Source organism: Alternaria ethzedia (genome assembly GCF_023757985.1).
Source record: "Alternaria ethzedia strain BMP 0044 chromosome Unknown scaffold_44, whole genome shotgun sequence".
NCBI lineage: Eukaryota > Fungi > Ascomycota > Dothideomycetes > Pleosporales > Pleosporaceae > Alternaria > Alternaria ethzedia.
Window position 1 is genome coordinate 52,312 of NW_026056237.1, and position 26,243 is coordinate 78,554.

Genomic DNA, 26,243 nt, shown 5'->3' on the forward strand with positions numbered 1-26,243 from the left:
CTCCTGCGTCTTACAACCGGTCATGTTCTATCTGTTATGACGGCAATTCCATGTCTTCGGTCTTAGTCGTGCAGTAGCTCATCACTTCATGCCTGACTGTTCCTATGAAGTGCATAGAAAGTGCATGTCATTCATCAATTTCCGGTTGTATCTGTGCGTTGCTTTCCGAAGCCAAAACCAGGCGTCATGCAATGGCCGCCTCCCCGATAAATCATTTCCCATGGATCGCGAGACAAATACCCGCAGCTGAACATGCGCGCATACGTGAAAGCTCTTCGGAGAACGGGTATAAGAGATACGTATTTCCAGACGCAACAGAGGGGAGTCCTGTACGAAATGTGTTGGTATGGTACAATCTATTGCGCAACCTCAGACTCGATCCACCAAGCTCCAATTGATTCCCCCAGACTCGGTATATACATTCTAGTGTCCGGTGGCCTGGGCGGCGTTCTTCTGCCTCTTCTGGATGACCATGGCCTCGAGGTCCTCGCGCTCGGCCATCTCGGACTCGATCTCTGTGATGAGCTCGGCGAGGTATGGTGTGTCCTTTTGCATTGTCAGCATCTGGTATTCGGGGTTGAAGCGATATCCCTACATCCTCGGGCTTAGTCCACTCCTCCTTGGGCAGAAGCTGGTGGGACATGGAGAGCTGCCGCAGATTAGCCACATTTGCCTTGTTCTGTATATCTTGTTCGGTAGTACCTGGAAAGCTCGGCGCAGACGGAAGACACGGTCGTAGGCTTCCTGTGGTCGGAGACGCTTCAGGGCGGTCTGAACTACGTCGTTCTCCTCGGGGAGCAAGTCATCGGCCCTGCATCACAAATCCCGTCAGCCCATCATTTCACAATCGGCCATATTCTCCCCTGCCTCCTTCTGTATTCGTGTATACACCGCGTCCGAATCGGGGCTCCGTACCTCAGACCGAGCTGCCTGTAGCCGGCGGCGTTGCAGTACCAGTTGGCGAGCGGCTTCATCCAGCGCTGCAGCCACGGGCGCTTCATGATGTAGGGGGCGAGAGACGGGGCAGACATGATTGCGGGTGTTCGACGGCGGATCGGAGGGGTCGAGACGGGTGCTGTCGTCAATTGCAGTTTTGACGGTCGGAGGTGGTGAGGTCGTAATGCGAAAGAAGCGAACGCCAATAGGCCGGCGGGCAGCGCTTGGCCCGCCGCAGGCCTTGGTCTTAATCAGCGCCTGTCCCCACCCGCCAGAGCAACTTCACTCGTGCTCCATCCTAGCTCTGACGTCTGCCCACAACCGCCCTCTCACACCCGGCTTCCGAGCGCATATCCTGGCACGAGGCCCGCACGCGACTGAACGCTTTCACCACGACTCCCTCACTGCCCGTCCGTCTGTCAATGGAGCCGAACAATCGCTAGTCATCGTGTTACTCAAGTGCTGCGGGGTTTCCGCAACACTGAGGCACCGCACAGGGGACGACGGCCTGTATGCGCCCACCCCTCTCGCCCCGCGCTCTGATTCAAGCTCTCTAACAAGTCGGCCATGGCAGTACCCCTCATGTCGACACACGAACCCGCGCCGCCGTCCCCGCCTAACGTTCCCGACCGGTATGCGCCTTCCGCCGTGACAGTCGAACCGCGAAACATGTCCACCCCAAACCAGCAGCGCACCTGGAGCTCTCCCGTTGCCGCCCTCGCCGTCAGGGTCTCCAAGCTCCCCGACAGCTCCGTCAATGCTCTGTGCGGAGCGTTTGCCGGAGTTGCTTCGGGCATAGTGACGTGCCCGCTCGATGTTATCAAGACCCGCCTGCAGGCGCAAGGCTCTTTCCGCCCCAGGACATACACCGGGCCAACGCGCACAGTGTACAAAGGCCTCACTGGCACTGCGCGAGTCATATGGATCGAGGATGGTATCCGCGGCCTGTACCGAGGACTCGGGCCTATGCTGCTTGGGTACATTCCAACCTGGGCCGTCTACATGAGCACTTATGAATCGACGAAAAATGTTCTCTATCCTCAGATGGGTTAGTAATACACATGGGTACGCAAGTTACTGTTGCTGACGAGACTGAACCAATAGAGAACAAATGGCTCGCTAGGACCATCGCCTCGTTGTTTGCTGGCGGCTGCTCGACGCTAGTCACCAATCCCATATGGGTCGTCAAGACAAGACTCATGTCCCAGGTCAGCGCCCGCGCATCGCCAGAACACCGGCCGCCATGGCACTACACAAGCACCTTTGACGCCTTTCGCAAAATGTACCTCAAGGAAGGCATTGCCTCGTTCTACTCAGGACTTACACCTGCGCTCCTCGGCCTTACCCACGTCGCCATTCAGTTCCCGCTATACGAGTTTCTCAAGATGAAGTTTACTGGCCTGGAAATGGGCCAAACAGACAGCAAGACTGAAGACGTGCACTGGTTTGCTATTGCGCTGGCAACAGTCTTGAGCAAGATGACAGCGACTTCGGCGACGTATCCACACGAAGTCTTGCGCACGCGCCTGCAAACACAGCAACGCTCGCTGCCCTCGCACTCCGATAATCATGTATCGTTTCGAGGAGGCCAGCACGACCGATTCCATACCCGCCCTCCTGGCACGGCTTCGTCGGATGGTATGATAAACCTACCCCGCTATCGTGGTATCTTGCGAACATGCACAGTCATCCTCCAAGAAGAGGGATGGAGAGCTTTCTACAACGGAATGGGGACTAACATGGTCCGTGCTGTACCTGCTGCAGTCACGACCATGTTGACATTCGAGTCGTTGAAGGCCGTTCACCAGAAGCTAAAGAACGAGGGTAGGAAGATAGAGAACGAGGTCGAGTGACGGTAGATATCTGCCTTTCGTCTCTCAATTCACAGGAACCGATCGGCATCATCACCGGGCGTTTAGTCATGGTCAGGAGTGGAAATATCCCAGTGAGCACTCCTGTTCTGTTTGTTCATACGTTTGTACGCACAGGGCAGCATTTTCGGGCACTGTCAGCATCAAAGCTTTGGCGTTTGTAGGGCAATATGGTTGATTTCCTATAGGCTGTCGCAAGTGCGAGCAGACTTAGCACTTGTTTGAGAGGCACCATTTACATGATTATCTAAATATACTACTAGGAGAGCATTGCTTCTAACAGGTGCATTGTTGCCAGGCCTCCTGAACAAAGCATGCCAACAGGGCGGTCAGCGTCGCAAACGCAGCGCCGCATACGCTGAATTCATGAGCACCGCCAATAACGGTGAGTTGACGTGTCTACATTCTTCGAGTGAGCGAAGCCCCATTCGCTGAGGTTGGAATTGACAAACGCCCACGCCACTCACCCTGGTTCCGCGATCATGCAGGCGCACCCTTCCTGAAGTGCACATGCTTCACGCGTCAGACTTCACACCCTTTGCTAGGCTATATACCTTGTATGTTGATCGTGTCCATTGTCTTGGCTTTTTTGCCGGCACACCATCATGATTCCGTGTACCGCTCCCGCAGAGCCGCATATCTCTCTGTTCTACAATATAAGCCCACCGCCCATACCTGTCCGCAGCCGGCTACGACACGGCTCAGCATATCAAAAACGGCTGCGCGCTATCTTTTCCAAGCCTACGAATGCAACTAGTGTTCCTTCGTCTCCTACCTCACAAACCCTTTTCGACGAACTTGATCGGGAGTTGACGGAAACAGAACAGAGACTGGTCAGCGTCGATTTGGAGGGAAAGGATATGAGTGACAAGAGAGAGTGTCTGCTCTGGGATAATTGGGAAGGGAGCGATACATCGACTGAAAGAGGGCTCAAGAGTGACAGTGGTGGTGCTCCGGGAGACGGCTGCTTCAGTGAACTCGAATCTGGAGCGAGCGATGGAGAAAACTATCCCGAACCATTGCGACTAAGTGAGAGAAGCGGGGATGTTGTGGAGCAGATGGTGGTGCAAGGGCGCGTGCCGGGACAACGAGGAAGTCGCGACGGCCCACCTTCTGCCATCCACACTGATCACACAACGCGCTCTGAGCACATCTCACCGTCCTCTGATTACAGTATTCAGACAATGGACACGAAAGTGTCCGACTGGCTGGCACAAGGTGTCCATACCTCTGAGTCTCGGGAACCAGATCCTCCACGACAGATCTCCAGCAACTCCGATCGCCCCTTCCCTCCCAGACATGCTGCCTTCTCACTTTTTCCACCAACGTCCCCGTCGACCGGTAACAAAGAGTATACACCACCCAGCAGCCCTTTTGCTCGACCTGCTTGCCCGATGTCCCCGTTGAACAACGGAAGAGATGTTTATGGCAACTACATACCTTCAAACACGAAGGACTATTTCGCCCCGCAGTCGCCTCCAATGTCGCCCAATATGCAGGCCATCCCGGAAAGCCGGGTCTCTTTGGATCAGGGTCAATCACCACCCATGGTGCGTCTCCGTGGTGGTGGCTGGAATCTGAAGGGACTGTGGAAGACATCCGATACTGGAGGCTCTGATCAAAGCCCTGGTTCAACTTCTATGCCACATCTGACTGGCAAGGATGCCATTGTGCGGGACTCACCTACAATCAGACACGCTGGGCACCCGGAGAATCAGGTGGCGCGAAGTGTGCGATCGCACTTCTCGACCACTCGCGATGGTAACGAGACAAGGACAGCACAAGGAATTTCAGCAAGATCATCCCCTATCGATACTAGACGACATGGTCAATTCCCCGTTGGAGGGGGCGACGTTAGGCCAGGCTCGAATACGCCAGACTCTGCAGGCACGGACGATAGCTCTGTTCCCCGAGCTCGTGCTGATGCAGTCTTGTACCAGTACTTTGGGGCTCAACTATCTCCGCTCGTACCGGCATCCCAGGGGATGACATCATTCACCGTACCAGCGCATCAGACAACTCATAGCGGAGCTGATGTACCAGTGATGAATGGGCACCGCTCGCCTCGTATCGACGGGGCTCTCGCTCAATTCAATTCTCGAAGTGCGCTTTCCCCTCGGAATGACGATGCGCGCGGCTCTACAAGCCCCTCAAAACCGGAAACAAAGACTGAATACGAGCGATGGGATGCTGTAGGATCACAGGAGACTCCGGATATTGATGGCACAACTCCAAGTCATCTGGTCAGTCCGAGGGACAAGAAGAGATGGGATAGGAATAACCCCCCTCCGCCACCAAGACTCCCTCCGCCGAATCCACCCAGATTTCTGCGAGCTGATCCTCCCGATGATAATGATGATGCATCCGAATACACCGACGACAGCCATCCAATTTCCTCCGTGGTAACCGCCAATATGGGGCATGATCAGCTAATCGACCTTCTGGATCTGAACAAGACCGATGTGTATAGAAGGGTTGAGCGTGAGCGCGAGGTTCGACGTATACAAGCACAGCGAGATTGGCACGAGGAAGCAGATCGTAGACGCGATGTAGACGTCAGGCGGCAGCAGCAGGAGGGACTGGGATCGCGAGAGCCTGATCTGGACACTATCTCACCGGACGACAGCGTCACTGCAGTAATGCGGCGCCAGCAAATCGAGAGACGGCATGATTTGCAGCGCCCGGCAGCTGTAGGAGATTATCGCCCTACCAGCTCGCCGACACCTTCACAATATCTGCCTCGCCACGGTCCTATTACAGCTAAAGCTAAGGTCATGCCCCGGCAGCAAAGCGATCGCATTCACACGATTGGCTACCCGTCTGTTGTGCCAGCCCCGGCAGCCTTTGAGCCAGCTTCCATCAAGCGCAAGCACTCTTTACAAACAGTCCTCTCCAAGGCAGGAAAACTCACACGTTTAATCCTCGCTGCTCCTTCGGATCCCAAGTACAAGACGCATTCACAGCGACAGCCTCCAGTAAAGCAATCAGGAATGAGCGCCGATGCCACTGGGTGGCCAAGAAGTGGAAAAGCCTCTTCAGCAAACCATGGGATGTTCATGTCAACTCCGGCACCACAGCAAAGGACTATATTCAGCCGCGATCGGCCGCAGACTAGTGGGGATGATGGGAAGAAGTCGGACAGCAGGGGTTGGGAGCATCCAAGAGGCAGGAGAGCGAAGAAAGTCGAGAAAGTGGAGACTAAGAAAAGGAGAGGGAGGTGGGGAAGAAAAACAGATGATGAGACGTCCGCTGGAGATCCTCAAGTCATCGACTTTGCGTCCAAAGACACTGCTCGGTCGAAAGGTGCTACAAGGCTTCAACACGCACGTCGCGCACGTTCGCCATCACCAAAAGCTCTAACGCGAGCCGCTGAGCCTCATAGTGTTCCTGTCTCCAAATCTTCCACGTACCACCACCCAGAACCCGATTTCACGCCTAGCGACGCAGCAGGTACACCGCAAACAAGATTTGGCCCACCAGATCGCGAGGGAAAGTTATACGTTCGCCGCCGCGATGGGGAGGTCCTACCATTCAATCCCGCACTGGGATATCCGTACCACTCACGTCTCAACACCTACTATGACCACAAGACGGTAGATGCCACAACGATGGCCTGGCTACAAGGCATCCGCGCACAGACCGATGCGATTCCTCATCCCATGATCAACATGCGAGGCGGCGACGGTAGCATCTCTTCCGAACTTCGTTCTACGCATGGCGAAGCGAGCAGTCTGGCATCGCACCACCACCTCCTAGCGTCAGCGGCAATGAGTCTGGATAGTGGCGACGAAACAATCGATGGTACCGATATAGACGCCCTACTTATGTCATCCATGCATCTCAGTTTGGGTCAAGCTACACACGAAGCTATTGCTGCCGTCAACGGTACCCATGAAAATGGAGTGGACAACGGGCCTGAATGTGATGAACCACACGTCCGGTCGAGTTTCAGCACTGATTCTACGGTGGAGCTCAGGCGGGAGAAGAAGGTCAAGGAGAATGCTTGGCGGAACGAAGATCAAGCTAGGGCTATGGCTATGGCTATGCATGGTTTTGGGTAAGGGTACCCGGGCGTGGAAATTTGTCAAAAGGAACGAAAGGGGTTATTATGGGTCATTATACCTGACAAACTCCGCGTGTGGGGGGAAGATGGCACTTCGTGGCTTTCTGTGGCTACAAACTGGCATGGGAGCTCAGTCACGATTCCACATGCATATCTGCGACAAAATCTCTTAAAAATCTACATAACATTTCAAGAACGCCTCATTGTTGCCAAAAACAGTGCCCTTGTTATACAGAGTTGAGATGATATCCAAAAGAACGCCATTCAATGCCAACCATGCTCATCAAATCATCAATAATCGCAGTGATTATAGTCATAAAGCGAGCCCATACCCGCAGCCGTAAGCGCAAAGTCAACCGTCTCACTCCTATCCCAAAAGTACTCGCGCATCCACGTCGAAACCATATCGAGAGCCGAAACGGCCGAGTTGCTCGACCACACTTTTTCGTGGCGGGCCCAGGAAGAATGCTGCCATAGCGTCTCAGGATACTGTTGCTGCAGCATAGGGAGTAGCGATCTGGGTGCTGCGGCTCGTGTGCCGTGTAAGATGCCAGCTTGAACGAGGGGATAGATCCCTGAGGCTATGCTCATGATGGCGATGAGATTGGGGTTTAGGCATTGCGAGGTGAGGAAGGAGGTAGCTTCTACTGGCATTGCGGTCGATGAGAAGGATCCAGGGATGACGAGGATGTCGAATTGAGGCGCATTGTCGAACGAGTTCTAGTTAAACGTCAGTCACAGTACTCGAAAAAGAAGTTGAAGCGAATAGTGGGTAGGGGCTCGTGTTGACCTTTACCTCCCTGCCAGACTTGTCAGAGATGACTACTTGAAGGCAGTCAAGACCAGGCGAATCCAGCGCGACCAAAAAGGGTGGCTCTTCTTGGCCAGAGGAGATGGCTGTTTGGAGGGTACGGATGGATGGATGGGTGGGTGGGTGGTCGTGTCGATCGTGTTTTCGATACGGAGCAATTCGAAGCTTAGCTCACCGTCACCGGCATTCGCGTGCCAGCCGTGACAGGAAAACTCCCCTCTCCGGTCACACTGACATATCGAATGTCGATTTCGTCCACAGCCGAGTCCATGGCGGATGCCGTGGCGTGCATTCTGCTGATTCTGTTTCTTCCGACCATGGCGAGGAGGTCAAGTGCGGCTAGGTCGGCTAGTTGGATTTGGTCGTTGCTGAGTACTAGCACGCCGATGCGTAATGAGGATTTTGAAGGAGGTGCATAGTGGATATTGAGGTCTTCTTCGGAGGTTGATGAGGTGGTGCAGAAATAGAAGAGGTCGGCCTGACTCGGGAATGATATTGCGCTTCTTGGTGGAGACGGCATGAGGAGAAGTGACGGTTGATATGATGGAGTGGAGATTGAACTTGAATGATGAATAGGTGTTTTGCTCAAATGAGCTGATGTGTATGGCAATATTACCGTGCGGCCTCAGGATAGCTTTATACACTCCAGGCAGTAAGCTCTCGTGCATCCCTGAAACCAAGGTAACATTGAACAGGGCAAGAGTATTGTCAAGCGTCATACGGATACCCATCCCCCACTCTAAGATGATCTGCATTAGTGAGGTGCGGCTCAGCCCCTTGGTGCCCTTGGAAGCTCGCTGACTCAGTCCGGTTAGAAGCCGTTCGTGACCGACTGCTCCCGACCAAACTCCTATCGTGCAGCAAGGCGTATACAGGCCCATATACCTTTGCGTTCGAATCAACTTGAATGTTTGTATCGCCTATGGTAGCTCTGGTTTGGATGTAGCTGCCTGTTCTCACCTCGTAGATTTCCGTGATGAGAGACTAGGCATCCCAATTCGCATCCATGCCAGTGGACGAACGCGTTCGGTAAGCGGCACGCGTAACGGGAGCGCCGAAAACGCGGATAAGCACTTGAACGCATTGAAACAACTCCAAGATGATTAGACGGTGGCTGTGAGCGGAGTTAAAGGAAGAAATCGGAGTAGTTCAGATTGAGCTCAAGGCTAAGAGGTCCGACGGAGCGCCTTAAGGCTCAGGCACCAGATTCTGCTGGTCAGCTGTCGCGGAATTACATCAGGGCCGGAGATTTGTTGTGACCAAGATAGCAATGGGAATCGTAATGGGGGAGCCTGGATACGGTGGCTTCTCGATGATGCGTGGCGACCCGGCTTCAGCTCGTGGCATGTGACGTCTGCGCGCCGCTTGGGGCAGGAGCAATCTGGTGAAACACCGAGATGCCGCGACGCTGGGGACTGTGATGGCGTATGTGCACCGCTCTTGACTCTATCGGAACCCCCTGAAATGATTCAAACGTGCTACTTTATTCATGTCTTGACTTGCATCGCGCCCAAAAGCGACCTTGGTATTTCACATAGTCAGGTGTGAATTTAAGGTGGGAGGGTATTCTTCATTTATCCGCTGCATCTACAAAATCGCACCAGATGTAGAGGGCTGTGGCGGCACCTCAAAGTCAGAGCGTGCGCACAAACACAGCCGTGAAATCCATCGCTCGTTGACCCAAAAACAATATAGAAAACGGCTGTCGTAGGTGCATGCTACGTTGCACTCTCTAGATGTCCTTGGCCTCACCGTCAGCCTCACCGGACTTGACGGTCTTGCCAGTCTTCTTGATCTTCTCGAGGACGGTGTCGTAGGATAGCGAATCGGCGGCGGTGATCTCGGCGGTCTGGTTCTCGAGCGAGACGTTGTAGGACTCAACACCTGTGGAGTAGTTAGAACATGATGCCTGGACCGCCGGCGCGTGCTGCATCGGAAACTGACCCTCGAGCTTCTTGAGGACGCGCTCAATAGCGCCAGAGCAGCCGCCGCAGCTCATGGCAACGTTGAACTTGTAGGTGTGCGTCATGATGTATGAGGTTGTAGGTGGTGTTGCTGGCAAACTCCGAGGTTCAGTGCGGGTCGCGGGGCTGTGATGTGGCGTGGTTGTGTCTGTTTGATAACCGCGAAGAGAGGAGCTGTGACTAGTATATATAGGTATCACTAGCGGAAGGACGTCGCGACGAGCGGATGAGCAAGTTTCAAGATGGTGGTGCAATTCGGCTAGATTGTTATAGATTGCCGTCGTGCCCCGCTGACATATTGAGCCTCCATCACAACATTTCCGGGTTGTGGAACCGCGCGCGCCTCAGCCATGTATGTACAAAGTCCGTGTCTCGTTTGACATGGCGATACTTTGGCGGCATGAAACATGCTCAGTGAGGGTCCGGGAGCAGACGATTAGGTGTCCTCGCCGGTACTCTGACATGGGGACACGGTGTCTTGGATGCCGCGACCCGTAAATTGCCATGTCCAAGTCTCGCATGTGCTGGGCCCGTTCCTGCAGGTGAATTGCTGAACCCTGAGGCCGCGCCCGCCCCACGTTGGCTAGCGCGGGGCTCAAGCTGCATCCATGGATGCCTCGCACGCCCAGGCGGTTGGGCGGTGACGTCGCCCACTGCCGCCCGTAAACACGGCCAAACATTTCTTGCCCATGACTTTGAGTACAGCAGCCAGCCAGCAGACGACACAACCCGCACCATGGCCAGCAACATCCTGTTCCTCCCGTTCCGGCGCTCGCACTCTGTGAACCTCACCGACGCCATCAAGCAGTACATATCCTCCAAATATGACCAGCATCCCGACATGTTCACCAAAGACCTCGAGACCATCGAGAAGCTGCGGTCCGTCGCCACCCACGCCCAAGAACCCCACCCGAGCAACATCCCGAAGCTGCAGCAGTACGCCGCGCAGCTGATATGGCTGAGCGGAAAGTTCCCCATCGACATCGGCGTCGAATTCCCCTGGTATCCTGCGCTGGGGTACAACACGAGCCGCCCGACATCGCGCAACAACCTCCGCTTCGAACTCGCGAACATCATGTTCAACCTCGCGGCCATGTACTCCCAGCTGGCCATGTCGTCGAACCGGAGCACACCAGACGGGCTGAAGATGGCAGCCAACAACTTTTGCCTCGCAGCCGGAGTCTTGTCACACTTGAGGAATACCATTCTGCCGGAGCTGCGGACAGAGCCACCCGAAGACATGGACCTCATGACACTCGAGTGCTTGGAAAAGCTCATGCTGGCTCAAGGACAGGAGTGCTTCTGGCAGAAGGCTGTCAAGGACGGGATGAAAGACGCGACCATCGCCAAACTAGCCGCCCGCGTATCCGATCTATACAACGAGGCGGGAGACGCAGGCATACAATCGGACGCTATCAGCAGCGAGTGGATACATCATATGACGGCAAAACACCACCACTTTGCGGCTGCTGCACAATACCGCGCAGCCTGCGATTCTCTTGAGAAGCGCAAGTATGGCGAGGAGGTCGCGCGGCTACGCGACAGCCTTACGTGCGTCAACGAGGCTCTCAAGGAGCAGCGCTACATCAACAAAGTCGTGCTTGCAGATCTCAACGGCTTGAAGAACCGGATAACGGAAGACCTGAAGCGGGCCGAAAAGGACAATGACATGATCTACTTGCTACCTGTACCACCAAAGGCGGAGCTCAAAATCCTCGATCGAGCCAACATGGTAGTCTCGAGAGTCCCCAAGGAAATAGCAGAGTCTAATTCGATGCTCGGAGAGCGCGGGGAGCTTGGCCCAGCACTCTTCTCCAAGCTGGTGCCGTACTCAGTACATCTGGCTGCTAGCATCTACGTAGACCGCCGGGATCGATTAGTCAACGGTACCATCGTAGAAGAGCTAGAGTCATTGACAAATAAGATTCACGAGGTACTCCGCAGCTTAAACTTGCCCGGCTCCTTGCAGGCTCTTGAGAAGCCACTAGGACTTCCCCCTGGTCTTGTAGCGCACGCTGAAGAGATCCGTCAACAAGACGGTATCAACCGTCTCTTGCGCTCAATGGAGGATACGAAAAAGCTCATGTACACCGACCAAGCTATATATCAAGAAGGTGTCGATATCCTGAGGTCCGAAGCGACAGAGGACGAAGGCGCACGACGCAAGTTTGGCACAGAACGCTGGACACGACCACCTGCAGAGCAAGCAGCGCCTAAGCTCTATGCCCAGATCAACGAAATTGACGGCTACTTCAAGGCTGCTACTAACAGTGATAATATCGTAAAGACGAAGTTGAAGGAGAATGAGCACTTCATACGACTGCTCAGTGGACCAGATCACGAACTCGAAAACTATGTCCCGAGCGGCCGGAGACCTGCCATCACTGGCGATGTCGAGCGCGAGGCCGGCAAGCTTCGTGGCAGCTTCAATGAAGTCAGCAGGCTCGAGAGTAGGCGACGGCGGAAGATTGAGGCCTTGCGGACAAAGGCGAAGCAAGACGACATAAGTAAGTCCCGCGCATCCCTACACAAGCCATATCCTGACAGCAGGCTAGATCCGGAGCTGTTGCGCGAAGCTGCTCGCTTAGAACGGGAGTACCCTATGCAGACAATTGAGGCTGTGCAGTTTGAAGGGCTTTTCGACAAGCGTCTTCAGATGTACGACGCCGACCAAGACATGATCCAAGAAGAAGAAAAGGAGCAGGCAGAAGCTATCAAGCGACTGCAAGACGCAAACGCGGCCTTCTTGATCGCTCGTCGTGGCGATCAATCCACCAAGAAGCGTGAGCAAGCGTTGCAAAATCTAGAAAACGCATACTTCAAGTACAAGGAGATCATCTCGAATCTCGACGTTGGGCGAAAGTTTTACAATGACCTAGCTAAGATCGTGAATCGATTTCGGGATGAGGCGCGCACTTTTGCTTACAATCGCAAGTCAGAAGCTTCACATCTAGAAAGGTATACAGATGCAACGACTAGTTCCAAAGCCTGTGCTAATGGTACCAGCGATCTCACTACTCGAATGAGCTCCCTCGGTCTCCAGCAAGCAACGACAAACTCATTACATCAGCAGAAAGCGGCAGATGCACAAAACCCGCATTATGGTGCGACTGCACATGCGGAAGAACCCTTGGCAGCCCCGACACCCACGAGAGCAAATGTACCCCCGCCGTCTGGTATGTGGACACCAGAAGTTGGAATCCGGTTTGGTGGGGTGCCTACATCATCCGGGAACGCTCGACCTTCTGCTGGTCCTCCACAAGATGGGCGGTGGGACCCTGCACAAGGCCTAAAGTTTGGGTAGATTTGGTGGCCTGAAGCGTCATGCTATTAGCACAAGTAGTATATGGTCGAGATGTGGATCCGATGCACATGCACTTGTGCGGCTCTGCGAAAACACACAATTGGGACCAAATATGCTATTATTATCGTAGCTAAGTAATGCATCTCACAACGTTGTCGAGCATAGGAGCGAGGGCTTGGTTTGTGGGGACATGGGAGTGCGCCTTGAGAAAGTGCGCCTTGCGACGTTGGTTCGAGCGAGGCAGTGCAGAGAACGCTCAGTGGGCCTACGGGTAATGACCTCAGGGACGCGACGGCTCGCCGAATGGCCTTCGCGCCAAAGAATCGCGCGGTGTGTGAAATTGGGCCAGTAGTGTTGCCCGTCGGATTGGTCGCCGAGGGTGTGATTCGAACGTTTTGTGACGGCTCGGCATCACTTTGATGTTCTCAAGCGGTGTCGTCGACCGCCCGCCGTAGCCGGCTATTAGACGCTTCACCAATGGACGGCCCGCGTGAATATGCGCAAGCTAAGTCGTTGTATAAGGCTGGGGCGGAGTGAGCAGTTGAACACAGTGATTCCCCAAGACCGAATGCCAGTAGCGGTCAGCTCTATTCCACCGAACCTAAACCCGCGAATTGCTTTGCGACCATCACGCGACAACGATCCACGTCGGCCAGCGCGTATCTCTCAGGGACTCGCAGCCGCGCTTGCTTGTCGCCATTGCTACCGCCCACGTCCAGCGCCCTCGCCCGCGTTGCTCCCGACGTCATCACCGGCGGGCAGAAGAACAACGCATAACGCATCCCCTAGCTCGTGGTTTCACGTCTCTCAAGAGTCTGAAACCAAGGAACACACAAGGAACTTTGCAGCGGGCTCTCCCATTGCGGGGCTAATTATAGCGGACTAGGCCGCTTCCAGCGCCGTCGCTCTTCGTGAGGTGGGCTGTGTCCTGCGACCGACGACTACACTGCGCCTCCTTCACACTCACCAGCCTCAGCAGACAAGCCAGTAACCCGACGACATTGCGTGTACCTGGAGGATATTCGACCACTCACAGTCGGCCCTTGATTCTTGGTGTCTACGAAGCTCTCCACGTTGGCCCAAGCGCGGCCTCCAGGGCTCCCTCCTCCACATCCCACCTATTCTTGGGCACACGCGAATCCAGTACCTACATCATGGACATCCAACAGCGAGGGCGCTCTCCCTCAGTCGGCCAGCGCATTCATAAGGCGCACTCTCCCTCGCCCAGCCCACATGCGCCCTTTCAGCACCAGCACAACGTCGGCCTGGGCTTCGATCCTGCTCAAGACCCATCCTCGTACGCCGTCACCAGCGCGGGGCTAAACAACACGCACTTTCTCACCACGACCCAAGGCCAGCCATTCCCCCAGCAGAACACCTTTGCCGACCCAGCTTTCTTCCAAGCTGCGCAGAACATTTCGCAGCACAACACTCCGCAATTCGGCCCCCAAGGCAGCAACATCTCGCCCGACCCACTCGACATCGCCAACTCCACCAACGCCGACTACGCCAACTTCTTCCAGGCCAACGACCTCGGCCAGAACCAATCGCTGCCGTCGTATCTTGGGAGCACGCTTGACCCGCACATGCTCGACAGCCAGTCGCAACACAACCAGTCCATCGACCCTTCCGATCTTATGCACCAGATGGCAGCCACACAGCACAACGCGCCTACCCCGCCGCACCTGCTGCCCAACATGAACAACCACCATTCTCCGAGCCCACATGCTTCGCCGAACCTGAACCAAGGCCCCTTCAGATCACCCGGCCATTCGCGACACACGTCGTTAGACCCCAGCGCAGCCTACGGTCAGATTACAGAATGGGGGCAGATGGCGGGCGGGTTTGGCCAGCACAGGTCTAGGTCTAGGGGCAACAGCGATGCTGCGTCCTCTGTACACGCATCGTCGGTGCACAACTCGCCGTACCTGCACCACCAGGACAGCTTGGACAATGAGCAGCCATCACCCCTCATCAACGCACAGAACGACCCCCAGCTATTCCAGGACCCTGTCCCAGGATTCGACCGATTCAATCTGAACAGCAGCAATGCGCACATGAGCGCGGGTAATAGCCCTCACATCTCGCCTCGTCTGCTTCCGCAGAATCAACACGTCCTTCCGCAATTCCAGCCCGAAACCTTTGGTCTCACCCAGAACATGAACCCGTATGCGCCTCCAGACATGAATAGCTACCCAGGTCAAGCTGAGCCGTTCCCCTCACTGAACCAGCCTGTGCCTGAGTTCGGTCAGGCCGACGCCATGTCGCCGCCGGAAATCAACATTGACTTCGCACCGCCTTCACGGCAGGCAAGCTTTGAGCCACCCAAGCCCGAGCATCAAATAGATGCGCTGAGCCCGCCAGACAGATGTAAGCAGCCCAATGAATCCTACCAACCATTTCTAACAGCGAATCAGCACGCAGTCGGAACAGAACTCGCGCCAGATCCGATCCTTTCAGCAGTGCTAGCTCGCGCGCATCAACACCAGGCTCGGATGTGAACCGCTCACTTTCCCCCCACGCTGCCAAGTCTCGTTCCCCTTCGCCGTCGAACAAATCCTCGCGCCGTTCTTCTACATCAAGCGTACCCAATCGCGACTACATCTTGGATCTTGCAGATCCGTCGCGACCTGCGCCGGCGGATGGCTCCAACCCAAAGCGAACACAGAAGCATCCGGCAACCTTCCAGTGCACGCTGTGTCCAAAGCGCTTCACTCGAGCCTACAACCTCCGATCGCATCTGCGAACACATACGGACGAGCGTCCGTTCGTCTGCAGTGTCTGTGGGAAAGCCTTTGCGCGCCAGCACGATCGCAAGCGACATGAAGGTCTCCATTCAGGCGAGAAGAAGTTTGTCTGCCGTGGCAACCTCAAGAATGGCAACAACTGGGGCTGCGGTCGACGTTTCGCCCGTGCAGATGCTCTTGGACGTCACTTCCGATCCGAGGCAGGCCGCGTGTGTATCCGTCCGCTACTCGAAGAGGAGGCGCGCGAGAAGGGTGAATGGGATGGCCAGAACCAGCAGCTGAACAATGGCAATGGTATGTTCGCACCAATGCCAGCTCAAAACTTTGGTAGCATGATGCCCGGGCAGACAGGCTTCGAGTCGTTCCCTCAGGCTGGGGGCATGCAAGCCCCACAGCCATTTCTGCCTGCTGCCATTCTCGCTCAGTACCCAGCACTCGCGGGCATTCAGTGGGATCAGCTCCCAGCCGGGCCGCCTGACGACGATGGCGATATTAGCGGTCGCAGCAGTTTCGATGCTTCTAGTGGAGGCGAGTACTTTGAAGAAGAGAGCGACTACCAGCAGGGCGGTCAACAGCCCATGTACGCTGGTGGAAACAACAGCGGGTGGGTTAGTGACTCGTATGACGGACGGTAACCGTTCTTCTTCACGCTCTGCTTTCTCTGGCGGCCTTCATCTCTTCACGATTCTGCAACGCATTCACGACTTGTTATCTACGAACCATGCGCGCTTGTGCCTTCTGTCACTTCATGTTTCTTGTTTGGATACCACTTTCATTGCCTTCGTACGCGCCTAAGGGTCATTGATACCCCCGGATTGGAGACTATCAGGGAGTTTTGCTTTGGAGATCATGGGCCTCGATGCCTGCTTGTAGCCGTCTTAGCTCGGTGGCGTTGTGTTTTTTCATTTAGACCAGAGTATATACCACAGGAAATGTAGCTTCAAGCCTTCACTTTGATTCTTCGTCGTTTGAGATGTGATGTGACTGGTGCTTTGGCTACGCTGGAGAATCATCCTGATGTATGTAAGTTTAATCATACAGCATGGGACGCCAGCCGGAGATCTGATGTGATTACTATTCTGGGAGCGCATGGTTTGTAACGTATGTTCGCTTGTGTTCCTTCCTGTACCGCGTGTCTGTGAAAGCAAGCACAAGAGAGTTTCTAGTCTGGTTACTGAATGCGCGTTTCGTAGGCTTGTGCTTTGCAGAGGCGCATATCGATACGCAAATTTTAGGATCTCCCGTCGTGATATTGGTTTATGCTATACTTTCCTCAAGACACTCCGGAAGATGCGAAGATGCTCGTTGTAAGATGTTCCCTGTGTTATATGCGTCCTCGTCCCCACGTCTGGAGGCTGCAAACATACAGAGCAAGAGAAAGCATTTTCTGGAAATGGTGAATTCCAATATTAGAGTATACAAATAGCGTGTTAAAAAAAAGATGCAGAGAATCACGCAGAGAGTGCGGAGCTTCTGTGAGCTTTGCAAGAGCAAAAAAGGAGAGTGGGCCTGACCGGGATTCGACTTTACAAATGTTAGATTCTAAACTTCACATATTCAAGAAAGAGCAACTTACACCCGGGGCCTGTCACATAACAGATACTCTGTATCCAGGATAATTTTCCCGAAGCGACAATCATACCACTAGACCATCAGGCCGACTTTTGTCTTGTTGATGACAAATTTTGAAAGTAGGTAGTAATAGTACTTGGCGAAACAGCCTCCAAAGGACACATCGAGGACGTCTGAGAGGTCGCTGGGTAAGTGGAGTCGCGTGGGAATGTTGGTTTGAGGCGGCTGGTGCAGATTTGGTACGTGGACATGGTGCGCAGTGGGGCAGTGGTATATCTTAGTCAGGGTGGGCCGCTTCTAATCATGGAATTCACAGCCTCACTTTACTCCTTTCGGAAGACTTTGCGACAGAAATCTCGAACTTCTTGTCGACCTTGACCGTCTGTGCTGCAAGCATTGATCGCGAGGATAGTAGAATCAAGCCGCAGACCCAGCACGACATCGAGATGCAGACTGCCCAGCACAGCACCACCACAACCAGATTGCATCGTATATACATGCAAGGTCGGCATGCAGGCATCACAAGACCCCGATCTTGACGTCTTGGTAAAACAGAACAGGCTGGGCGTATCTCCTTATCGCACGCCTCATTTGCCCAGTAAAGTGTCACCGAAGCTTATGCGCACTGGGTGGAGAGCCGATCATACAGGCACAAGTATGTCCTGTGCATGGTGACGGGAGGGAGCCGACATCGCTAAACCTATGGCGATCCCCCCTGCAACTGTGCGCTCAACAACTGCTACACCGACATTTTGGCGCCGTTGCGTTCAAGGTGGACGCCATCACGAACGAACATGCTGTGCGTAGACGTTCAACGACTATCATATTTTCACTTCAATCGAGTGCCGTAGTCACAGTCAAGACATCAGACGGTTTATTTGAGCACGCTGCGACCATGATCAAAAGTGCGGGGGAGACGTGCTGGGCATGCTAGAGTGGGTCCCTTCCATTGGTTCGGGCCAGCCCTTGTGCCACATGCAGTATAGTGGGTGCCCCAAGCTCCCTTCCAGCAAGCTCCCATCCACTGAGCACCACGGAGTCCAACGCTGCATCCCCGATGTGCCCACTCGTTATGAAGTGAACAATCCACGAGGGTGTCCTGAGTCGTTGTACAGCACAGCTCACTGACCGCTCTCTGTAGAGATTCCAGAACGCAGGCCAAGGAATCCGAAAGGTGGTCGCCGCTGCTGTGTTTGTGAGGCTCGAGGGCTTAGAAAAGGGAGAGCTTCCCCTCACTGTGTCGCGAGCTCAGCTGTCATTCCTGTCCTCTCAACACCTGTTCCTGTCTACCGGTTCGCCTGATAGCGCTTCCCATTGCCCGCCGCCTTCCGAAGCTTACTGACGCCCGCATCTTTGCGTCACTGAAACCTTATCGTCTTATAATCTACCACTAATTGCTCGTCTTGCTTCTTTCACATACTACTACTTCTTTCTCTCCGCGCGCACTTGCGTTTCGTTCACATCCAACTTCCCATACCTCAACACTACACACACCTTCGCAATGGCCGCCTCAAAACCTAGCGTTCGCATCATCAGCGCCCTCGCCGGCCCCCGCCTTCTGGGCCCTCGTCTCACAGTCCGCCAGCTGTCAATGACAGGTTCGACTGCCTCTTCATCGCTCCTCACAACCGACAAGCCGTATGCCTCAAATCGTTCAGCTGGACCCATCCGCCTTCATGGCGAGCAAACCATCCCAGTCCCCGAGGCTACCGAGACCGGCAACAAAGTCCGCCGCTTTAACACATCGAGGAGTTTAAAGTCCGTTGGCGATTCCAGTACCCTGGACTTTATGCACTTCCCGGAGTTCGACCTGGAGAGCCGAAGCGCGCCCATGGGCATCAGAGTCCCTATCATCCCATGGGCCAACGTTGCCAGCCGGGGTGCTGAGAGCGAGGATTCCGTAAGTCTTATCCCAATTCATGGTTTCTGCTTATCGCGCAAGAGTGCTAACGATATGCTTCTTAGATCCCCATGCAGCCCACAATCTACACCGTCTCCGCTGACGGTACCCACATCCACTCCCCTTCCGCAATGACCGAAGTGTCCGACACAAACCAGTCTGGTTACCAGGGCATCGCTGAGGCTGTCGCCAACAAATTCACCTCGACCCGTGAGGAGGGTGAGGGTATGGTGAAGCAGATCTGGAATGACCTCATGGAGGATCTTGCCGATCTTGCGAGTGGCTCAAAGCGCGGCTCTAACAAGGCTTAAGTGGGGTGTACATACACCGTCATGAATGCCGTCGGCGAACGGTAGTTCTGATGATTACGTGGGCTTCGCACTGTACTGGACTTCCGATGGCTATCGGGTGGGTCTGGGGATGTTGAGTCGAAGCATGTTTTTGCTTTCTTGGTACTGTGGAATGGAAGGGTCTAGCGCGAAGTGCTCGGGCTTATGAGATCACGAAATACATTTTAATCGCTCTTTGACCAGTGTCTCTCATTCTTCGTTGCAATGCGCTCGTTCAACTACGCTGCCCGATCCCCGACTTTTGATCAAGGTGTGCGCGAGCACAGTGCTGATTGACAAGGAACTGTATGTTGACAATCAAGATCGTAAGCGTATAGTCCTGCCATCGCAATGGAATATACCAAGTCCTTTCATCGAAGGCCTCCCAGTTCTTCCATCAGTCCACAAAGCGCCCTTACAAGAGGCGGCCCAGTTTCACGATCCACGTCAGGATGTGTGGATTCAAGAAGCATAACGCCCACCTTCATAACCTGTGAAGGATACTTGAGGTTACAGATTTCGGGCCGCGTGATGGCTCCAGACTCCGATGCCACTGGTTGGTGCGTCGAGATAATACGAAGGCACGGTATACCGCTATTCGTAGCAATGAAGGCATTAACGCCAGCCTGGTTATCAGAGGCGGCATCATCGAGGTAGATAACCTTGCTCGGAAGCGAACTCGGCCGTGTGCGCATCGGCGTCGTAGTGCCGGTCTTCTTAGCCAGGTCGCGCATCATCATGCTGTATGTCCAGAGGACCATGATGGCATGGTACAACATGAAGGAATCTGGGCCGCGGATCTGATATGGTGGGATTTGTCGCGCAGCTCTTACCACCTGTCCAGCATGCCAGATTGCGACTCTAGCTTCTTTGGTTTGGCTCCAGGGTGAGAGGTGAGTGTACGCGCTGTTGGCAGCGCTCTCGCCGCATTTGCCGGCGAAGCGCGTGATTAGATCGAGGTTGACGTGGAGGTACATCTGCAAGAATTGGTGGAACAGACAGGTCACTGCTGGATGTTTGCTGGGTAGAAGGTCTTCGCGTTGAAGGTATTGGTATCTGCGGGGGAGTGTCAGCTTCATCGAGTATGAGAGAAGATACACCAACAGTTTTTCCTGACGAGATCGAGCCCAGAGCTGTGAAGCGGCGTCGCTGCTCTCGTTCATCAGCGCAGATTGCTGTCCATACTCCCAAATCTGAGCTGCAATACCGTGTAGATAGGATGAGTGAGCGACCTGCATGTCGATGGTGGCAGGAAGACAGCGTATGGCAGCTTCGTCTTTCAGAAGTGTTTGCAGTGAGGGAGCGCTGGCGACGACGTCCATGTCAAGATAGCGCGTTCGCCATGTCTCTGCTGAAGGTGCCAACCACAGCGTCTTTGATGCAGGCAACATGAGCGTAAGTTCAGCGTAACTGATCAGTGGCGGGCGATGCTTCGCCATAGTCATGTGGATGTCGTGCTCGAACAAGTGATACACCAACCTGTCTGTATTAGATGCTGGGTAAACAGAATCTACTGTGTCTGTCATACCTCTTGTAAGATTCTTGCTCCACCCACTGCTTCCACTTTGCATGTAGTTCCTCGTCGCCATCCTCTGCAGACGGTGTAACTGCAGGATACCGGATGTAATCGAATCTACCGGCGCGCCGTAGTGCCTACAGAGTCAACGTGTGTTACACTATCATATCAGAGCTTCTTACCGTGACAAGAGATTGCAAGCTACTCTCCGCGATTTCCATCTTCCTCCTGTACCCACAGAAGGCCCCGATGTCAAGCCAAAGCATTGAAGCTTGGAGGTATTCAAGGTCGCGTATCACACTGTTATCATTCTCGGACTGGAGACGTATTAGATGTCCTTCGACTTGGTGTCAAGCCTGGTATTTGCAAAAACTTACCAGCCTGTTCAACGCGACTCGAACTATCTCTTGTAACGCCAATCCTGTTCTGCTCACCGAGAGTACGCCAAAACATACACACCCAGCTGCCACCAATGCAGTGAGATATTCTGGCCGGGCAGTCTCGCTTTCGAAGGTATACGGATGGATCCATGCATCAGTCTCAGTTCGTTTTGCAATTCCAACTTTGATCAGCTTGTCGACGCACTCTGCCGAAGGGAAAGAAGGAATGGTGATATGGCTCTGTGCAGTCTTCGACACCAATTGGAAGATGCGGTCACGGGCTGCCGGCGAAAGCTTATCTGGGATCACAACGTTGGAAGAATATGGCATGTGTGGTGACGAGGCAAGATCTACGTTACGCTCGTCTAAAGCGATGTTTTCGTGCTCGCTGAAAGCGTGCTGGTTACGCTCGGGGATCCAGAACCTAAAGCAGGTCAGCGCTGATTGGTCTATCGGTTAGTGTGGCTTACCAGGCAGACTGTTTGAAGACTGCATGGCGCCTCTTCGCGGAGTTGCTATCAATCTTCTCGTGAGAAACATCTGTATTAAGAGGCGGCGTTGCAGAAGGCAAGGCTGTCACCTGCGATGTCTGCACTTCTAGCATCTGACTGACAGTTGGAGTGAAATCATTGCCAAAAATGTCAACCTGACCAAGCCAGTCACTCTCTGGCATCCATGCGGTCAGATCTGGAGGCGGTTGCATGTAGTCACTACCCAAGAAGTCTGGTGCGGGAACCATGATCTGTTCGAAAAAGGCCGGGATGGTATGCTGGGTATAACCAGTGGTATTGTACAGATCGAGTAGAGCTTGCGCCTCAGTATTGGTCTCGTTGAGGTAGACATCGTTCAGTTGTATGTCGTCGTCAAATTGGTATGGGTTGCTTTGCTCTTCAACAGATGCTGCAAACACTTGCGCTGACTGTTGTCCTACATCTGCTTGAGCGGGCGGTGACGGATCGGGCGACTTTGTCAGGCATGGTAGGCTTTTCTTTTGGCACCGTTTGCATGGCCTTCCATTGTCGCATTTGACTTTTGATACGACGCAGGAGTTACAGGCCTTCGTGGCACGTTCTGCTACGCGATATGGGCCTACGAGCCCATCTTTAGCATTCTTTGTGTGAGTTGCTTGATGCCTGAGTAGCAAATCCCTTCGGTTGAACGCTGCAGGGCACTCCTCACAATGAAACGACCTCTCGTTGCGGTCTGTGCATCGTTAGGATTTCGTTGAGTGATGGCCAACGGTGAGCGAAACTTACGTGAGTCTAGATGTCGGTTCAAGTGGTCGGCACGTTCGTATGATCGGTGGCAGACTTGACACTGAAGCCCACCAATTGACGCATCGGAAGTCCGCTTACGTTTCGAGGGTCGCGCATTCGTTGGGGTCACCGCTATCTCGACTGACATGATTCAAGAACTGAGTAACGGAAATGTGGGAAAAAACGAGCAGGTAGTTCAAAGCGCATCAAGGCTTCCGGCCATCGGAAAGTGGGCGCCCCTACCCTTGTTCAGATGCGGGGTGTGTCTGAACCGTCACATCAATCGAGCCGACGGCATATCAATTGCCGAACCTTCAACATCCTCGGGAGTAGTCACGTTTCACATTGCAAGCCTCACTCATCGAGCCATGTCGCCTATGTCTACAATTGCAGCAGAAACATCGATTCACAGGGTGCGGCTCAGGTGTCGCCAATGCCCGTGTCGACCGAAGTGTGGGACCTGGTCTAAGCCACTGCTGTTGTTTTGAGACCAACCGTTATTGCTGACATAGAACGCCTTTGCTCCCAATCATGCACTCCCCGATAGGTGCAGTTGTAATCCATGAATTCATCAGGGTGCCTGTTCCGGTTAGATCATGTCAAAAAACCTGAGCGACTTGCACTCACATTTTGATCACATTGCTGCCTCGTTCCGTTGCAGGCTTCGCGGCTTCCCGGCTGAATCGCTGTATCAAGCTTGCACGTTCGTGTCTACTTTTGAAGACGTCTTCTAGGATCGAAGACACTTCGTCCTTGGATGGCCTGTCAATGATGTGACTGAAGAGCGTTCCTAAAGCTTCGGCGTCCTCAATGGTTTGGCTTGCACCTTGGCCTTGAGTCGGTAGCATAGCGTGCGCGGCATCCCCAATGATAATCGCGCGTCCAGAGTGCCATTTATCTAGCGGATCCAAATCGCGCAGCTGCCAGAGACCTATGCTTTCGGCATTCCGGAGTGCATCTTTGGTCCAGCTGGGGAAATCCTTGAATGTTTCCAACATCTTTTCAGGGTGTCCTCTCGTCACCCACGACTGCGCTCTGTCGGAATTCTCGTTCATCTGCTCGTCCGGTACCAGTCCAACGATGCTGTAAAGTGATCCGCCGCGTGCAGGACCCATGATGAGTCGACAGGAGTGTGCCATGATCATAGAAGTATAGGGCTTCTCTGGGTTGATGTTTGCGGAGAATTGTGGCGCGCGCTCATTCAGAATCGCAGTTGGCAGCATAAGCCGGTATGCCGAGGAACCTGTGGGTTTGGGACGGGCCTCTTGACCGAGTATAGAAGTACGTAGAGCACTGTGAATGCCGTCCGCGCCAATGACAAGGTCTGCTTCCAAATGCTCACCATTCTCAAGTATGACCTTGCCTTCTTCACAGTCACACCGAGATACTCGTGCCGAAGTACGCAGTATTGCAGGCTGGCCATCCCGTTCGATGGATGTAGCTGCCTTCTTGAGATAGGCGTGGAGATCTTCGCGGTGCCACATGATGCGGTCTGCGCCATACTGCGTCTTGCTCCGTAGAGGTATTTCATTCACCATCTTGCCGTCAGCATTGTAGATCCTGAATCCGTGGTCGACCGTGCCGTTCGAGCCGTTGAGCAGATCTGTCAACCCCCACGACTGTTCTAGAATCCTTGTGGCGTTGGGTTGTAGTGAGATCGTAGCGCCGATCTCTGCGCTGAGACGAGATTGTTCGAGGATCGTAATCTGTCGGTTGTCCTTCCGAAGGGCTATAGCTGCTGCCAGTCCTGCGATGCCACCGCCCACAATGATGATCCGAAATGGTGTTGACGATGACATTGTGAGTGCAGTCGTGGGTGTGTAGGAAGAGAAGTTGATGGAGTATCACGATGCCGTGCCGGAGGTTTATCAAACATGCTGGTGGTATTCCGGGAAAGCGGTTACCTGATAATCGATAACCTCTTGCCGTCCTAGCACGGGAAACCTGCTGGAATTGATCCCTACCCTCCACTTTACGAGATCTTCTCTCAACATCCCCGCAATGTGTATTCAGGCTCGTGCATTTCGCACGCGCCGTCATCGTAATCGGGGTTCGGAGAGGTGGGCCCACACACGTTCGGCCCGTGTGGGCAATGCCAAAGGCTGCACATCGCACAGGCGCTCAGATATTGTGTGAGAAGAATGTTGAATATGACCTCCAAGCCAGTCTTCCCAACACAGCAATCAAGTTTCATCCAATTCGGCAAACAACCCCAAGACCAATATACGCATCGACATGATCTCCACCGCAACGAAGACAGCGTCGGTTACGCTGAAGGCCGTCGAAGATCAGCGCATGAGAGTGGACGGCACGGATACGACGTTCGGAGACTGGAGGGACGACCTGGCTAGAGATGGCTATGCAGTCATCAAGGGTGCAATTCCGAAGGAGAGGGCCGACAAGTACGCAGACAAGATGTATAGCTGGTTGGAAGGATTGTAAGTACAGACACCGACATGATATCGCAAAGCACTTACATTCTTCAGCAACCTCGGCTACGACCACAATGACTTGTCCACGGTCCACAAAGACAAGCTCCCGTTGATAACTGAAAAGGGCATGTGCCTTCAATATGCTGTTACTCACGAAGACTTTGCTTGGGCCATCCGAGGAGAGCCTGGCGTTGTTGGAGCCTTTGAGAAGGTTTACAATACCAAGGACTTGATCGTGTCGTTTGATGCGATCAACTTCACATTGCCGTATGTTGGGCGCATCCATGTCTCGAACAAGCTGACAGCCACTCTAGTCGCTCAGACCTGGCACCAAACAAGCCGTGGCCTCACCAAGACCAAGACCCATTGAAACCTGGATTCCGGTGTCTGCAAGGCTTGGTGAATCTGCTTCCCAATGGTCCAGAGGACGGCGGATTGATCGTGTGTCCGGGCGGACACCTGTTGTCCGACGAGTTCCATAAAGACATGGCGGACGAGGAACGCATTCCAGCGTGGACACCAGAGTGGTATGGCTTCACTGACAACGGCATGAAGTGGCTCGAGAAGAAAGGCCTGAAGTGGGTGAAGGTGTGTGCAGAGCCCGGCGATCTGCTGGTGTGGGACTCCCGCACCCCTCACTACAACCTGAGCTCCAAGACGAAGCAGCCTCGTTTTGCAATCTACACATGCTACATGCCTGTGGAAGATGCCACTCAAGAGGACTTGCGCAGGAAGAAGGATGCGTACGAGCGCTGGGTGGGAACGACCCACTGGCCAAACGCGAGGCACACAGGCTCAAACGTTGCGAAAAGAGACGGAGTGGACGACCCGCACAATCGGTTCGAGCCGGTGAACAAGCCGATCATGGATGAGAGGACATTCAAGCTGACTGGCATTCCGTATATCAAGGCGGAAGTCTAAGTGTGAGGGTGGCTTGATTTTGGAGCGCGCCCAAGGTGGTAGGGGAGGTGGTGGATGAGTAGCATCCAACGCGCCTGATCTGGTACGCGTGCCTAGCGTGACGCGTTAGTCCAGATTAGGCCGCTTTCTCTCGCTAGCTGAAATAAAAAACTATGACATCAACGAAGCTTACCCAACGTGCCCGTCTGACACCCATCTATCACGGCATGGCTCAACAACCAGATAACGGCGCTGAAGAGGA

At 54.0% G+C, this 26,243-nt stretch overlaps 11 protein-coding genes across 11 annotated transcripts; 6 read left to right on the forward strand and 5 right to left on the reverse strand.

Moving 5' to 3' along the window:
- Positions 1–423: 423 nt before the first annotated feature.
- J4E87_010178 (uncharacterized protein) lies at positions 424–1,031 on the reverse strand (the record flags this gene model as incomplete). Its single annotated transcript, XM_049381752.1, has 4 exons — positions 424–546; positions 596–649; positions 703–811; positions 916–1,031. 4 exons carry the CDS (start codon positions 1,029–1,031, stop codon positions 424–426), a joined length of 402 nt encoding a protein of 133 aa, XP_049228459.1.
- Positions 1,032–1,605: 574 nt separating this feature from the next.
- On the forward strand, positions 1,606–2,789 carry J4E87_010179 (uncharacterized protein; the record flags this gene model as incomplete). The annotated part of the gene is made up of 2 exons (XM_049381753.1): positions 1,606–1,984; positions 2,041–2,789. The coding sequence occupies 2 exons, from the start codon at positions 1,606–1,608 to the stop codon at positions 2,787–2,789; spliced, it is 1,128 nt and encodes a 375-aa protein (XP_049228460.1).
- A 1,565-nt stretch (positions 2,790–4,354) lies between these two features.
- On the forward strand, positions 4,355–6,868 carry J4E87_010180 (uncharacterized protein; the record flags this gene model as incomplete). Its single annotated transcript, XM_049381754.1, has 1 exon — positions 4,355–6,868. One exon carries the CDS (start codon positions 4,355–4,357, stop codon positions 6,866–6,868), a length of 2,514 nt encoding a protein of 837 aa, XP_049228461.1.
- Positions 6,869–7,161: 293 nt separating this feature from the next.
- J4E87_010181 (uncharacterized protein) lies at positions 7,162–8,201 on the reverse strand (the record flags this gene model as incomplete). Its single annotated transcript, XM_049381755.1, has 2 exons — positions 7,162–7,590; positions 7,857–8,201. The coding sequence occupies 2 exons, from the start codon at positions 8,199–8,201 to the stop codon at positions 7,162–7,164; spliced, it is 774 nt and encodes a 257-aa protein (XP_049228462.1).
- Positions 8,202–9,413: 1,212 nt separating this feature from the next.
- Positions 9,414–9,710, reverse strand: J4E87_010182 (uncharacterized protein; the record flags this gene model as incomplete). The annotated part of the gene is made up of 2 exons (XM_049381756.1): positions 9,414–9,565; positions 9,626–9,710. 2 exons carry the CDS (start codon positions 9,708–9,710, stop codon positions 9,414–9,416), a joined length of 237 nt encoding a protein of 78 aa, XP_049228463.1.
- A 671-nt stretch (positions 9,711–10,381) lies between these two features.
- J4E87_010183 (uncharacterized protein) lies at positions 10,382–12,949 on the forward strand (the record flags this gene model as incomplete). The annotated part of the gene is made up of 1 exon (XM_049381757.1): positions 10,382–12,949. The coding sequence occupies one exon, from the start codon at positions 10,382–10,384 to the stop codon at positions 12,947–12,949; it is 2,568 nt and encodes an 855-aa protein (XP_049228464.1).
- A 1,154-nt stretch (positions 12,950–14,103) lies between these two features.
- J4E87_010184 (uncharacterized protein) lies at positions 14,104–16,331 on the forward strand (the record flags this gene model as incomplete). Its single annotated transcript, XM_049381758.1, has 2 exons — positions 14,104–15,319; positions 15,367–16,331. 2 exons carry the CDS (start codon positions 14,104–14,106, stop codon positions 16,329–16,331), a joined length of 2,181 nt encoding a protein of 726 aa, XP_049228465.1.
- Positions 16,332–18,769: 2,438 nt separating this feature from the next.
- J4E87_010185 (uncharacterized protein) lies at positions 18,770–19,479 on the forward strand (the record flags this gene model as incomplete). The annotated part of the gene is made up of 2 exons (XM_049381759.1): positions 18,770–19,168; positions 19,234–19,479. The coding sequence occupies 2 exons, from the start codon at positions 18,770–18,772 to the stop codon at positions 19,477–19,479; spliced, it is 645 nt and encodes a 214-aa protein (XP_049228466.1).
- A 389-nt stretch (positions 19,480–19,868) lies between these two features.
- On the reverse strand, positions 19,869–22,418 carry J4E87_010186 (uncharacterized protein; the record flags this gene model as incomplete). Its single annotated transcript, XM_049381760.1, has 6 exons — positions 19,869–20,976; positions 21,026–21,150; positions 21,196–21,330; positions 21,469–21,817; positions 21,864–22,312; positions 22,392–22,418. The coding sequence occupies 6 exons, from the start codon at positions 22,416–22,418 to the stop codon at positions 19,869–19,871; spliced, it is 2,193 nt and encodes a 730-aa protein (XP_049228467.1).
- Positions 22,419–23,114: 696 nt separating this feature from the next.
- Positions 23,115–24,448, reverse strand: J4E87_010187 (uncharacterized protein; the record flags this gene model as incomplete). Its single annotated transcript, XM_049381761.1, has 2 exons — positions 23,115–23,229; positions 23,277–24,448. 2 exons carry the CDS (start codon positions 24,446–24,448, stop codon positions 23,115–23,117), a joined length of 1,287 nt encoding a protein of 428 aa, XP_049228468.1.
- A 436-nt stretch (positions 24,449–24,884) lies between these two features.
- J4E87_010188 (uncharacterized protein) lies at positions 24,885–26,002 on the forward strand (the record flags this gene model as incomplete). The annotated part of the gene is made up of 3 exons (XM_049381762.1): positions 24,885–25,087; positions 25,136–25,348; positions 25,396–26,002. 3 exons carry the CDS (start codon positions 24,885–24,887, stop codon positions 26,000–26,002), a joined length of 1,023 nt encoding a protein of 340 aa, XP_049228469.1.
- Positions 26,003–26,243: the final 241 nt, after the last annotated feature.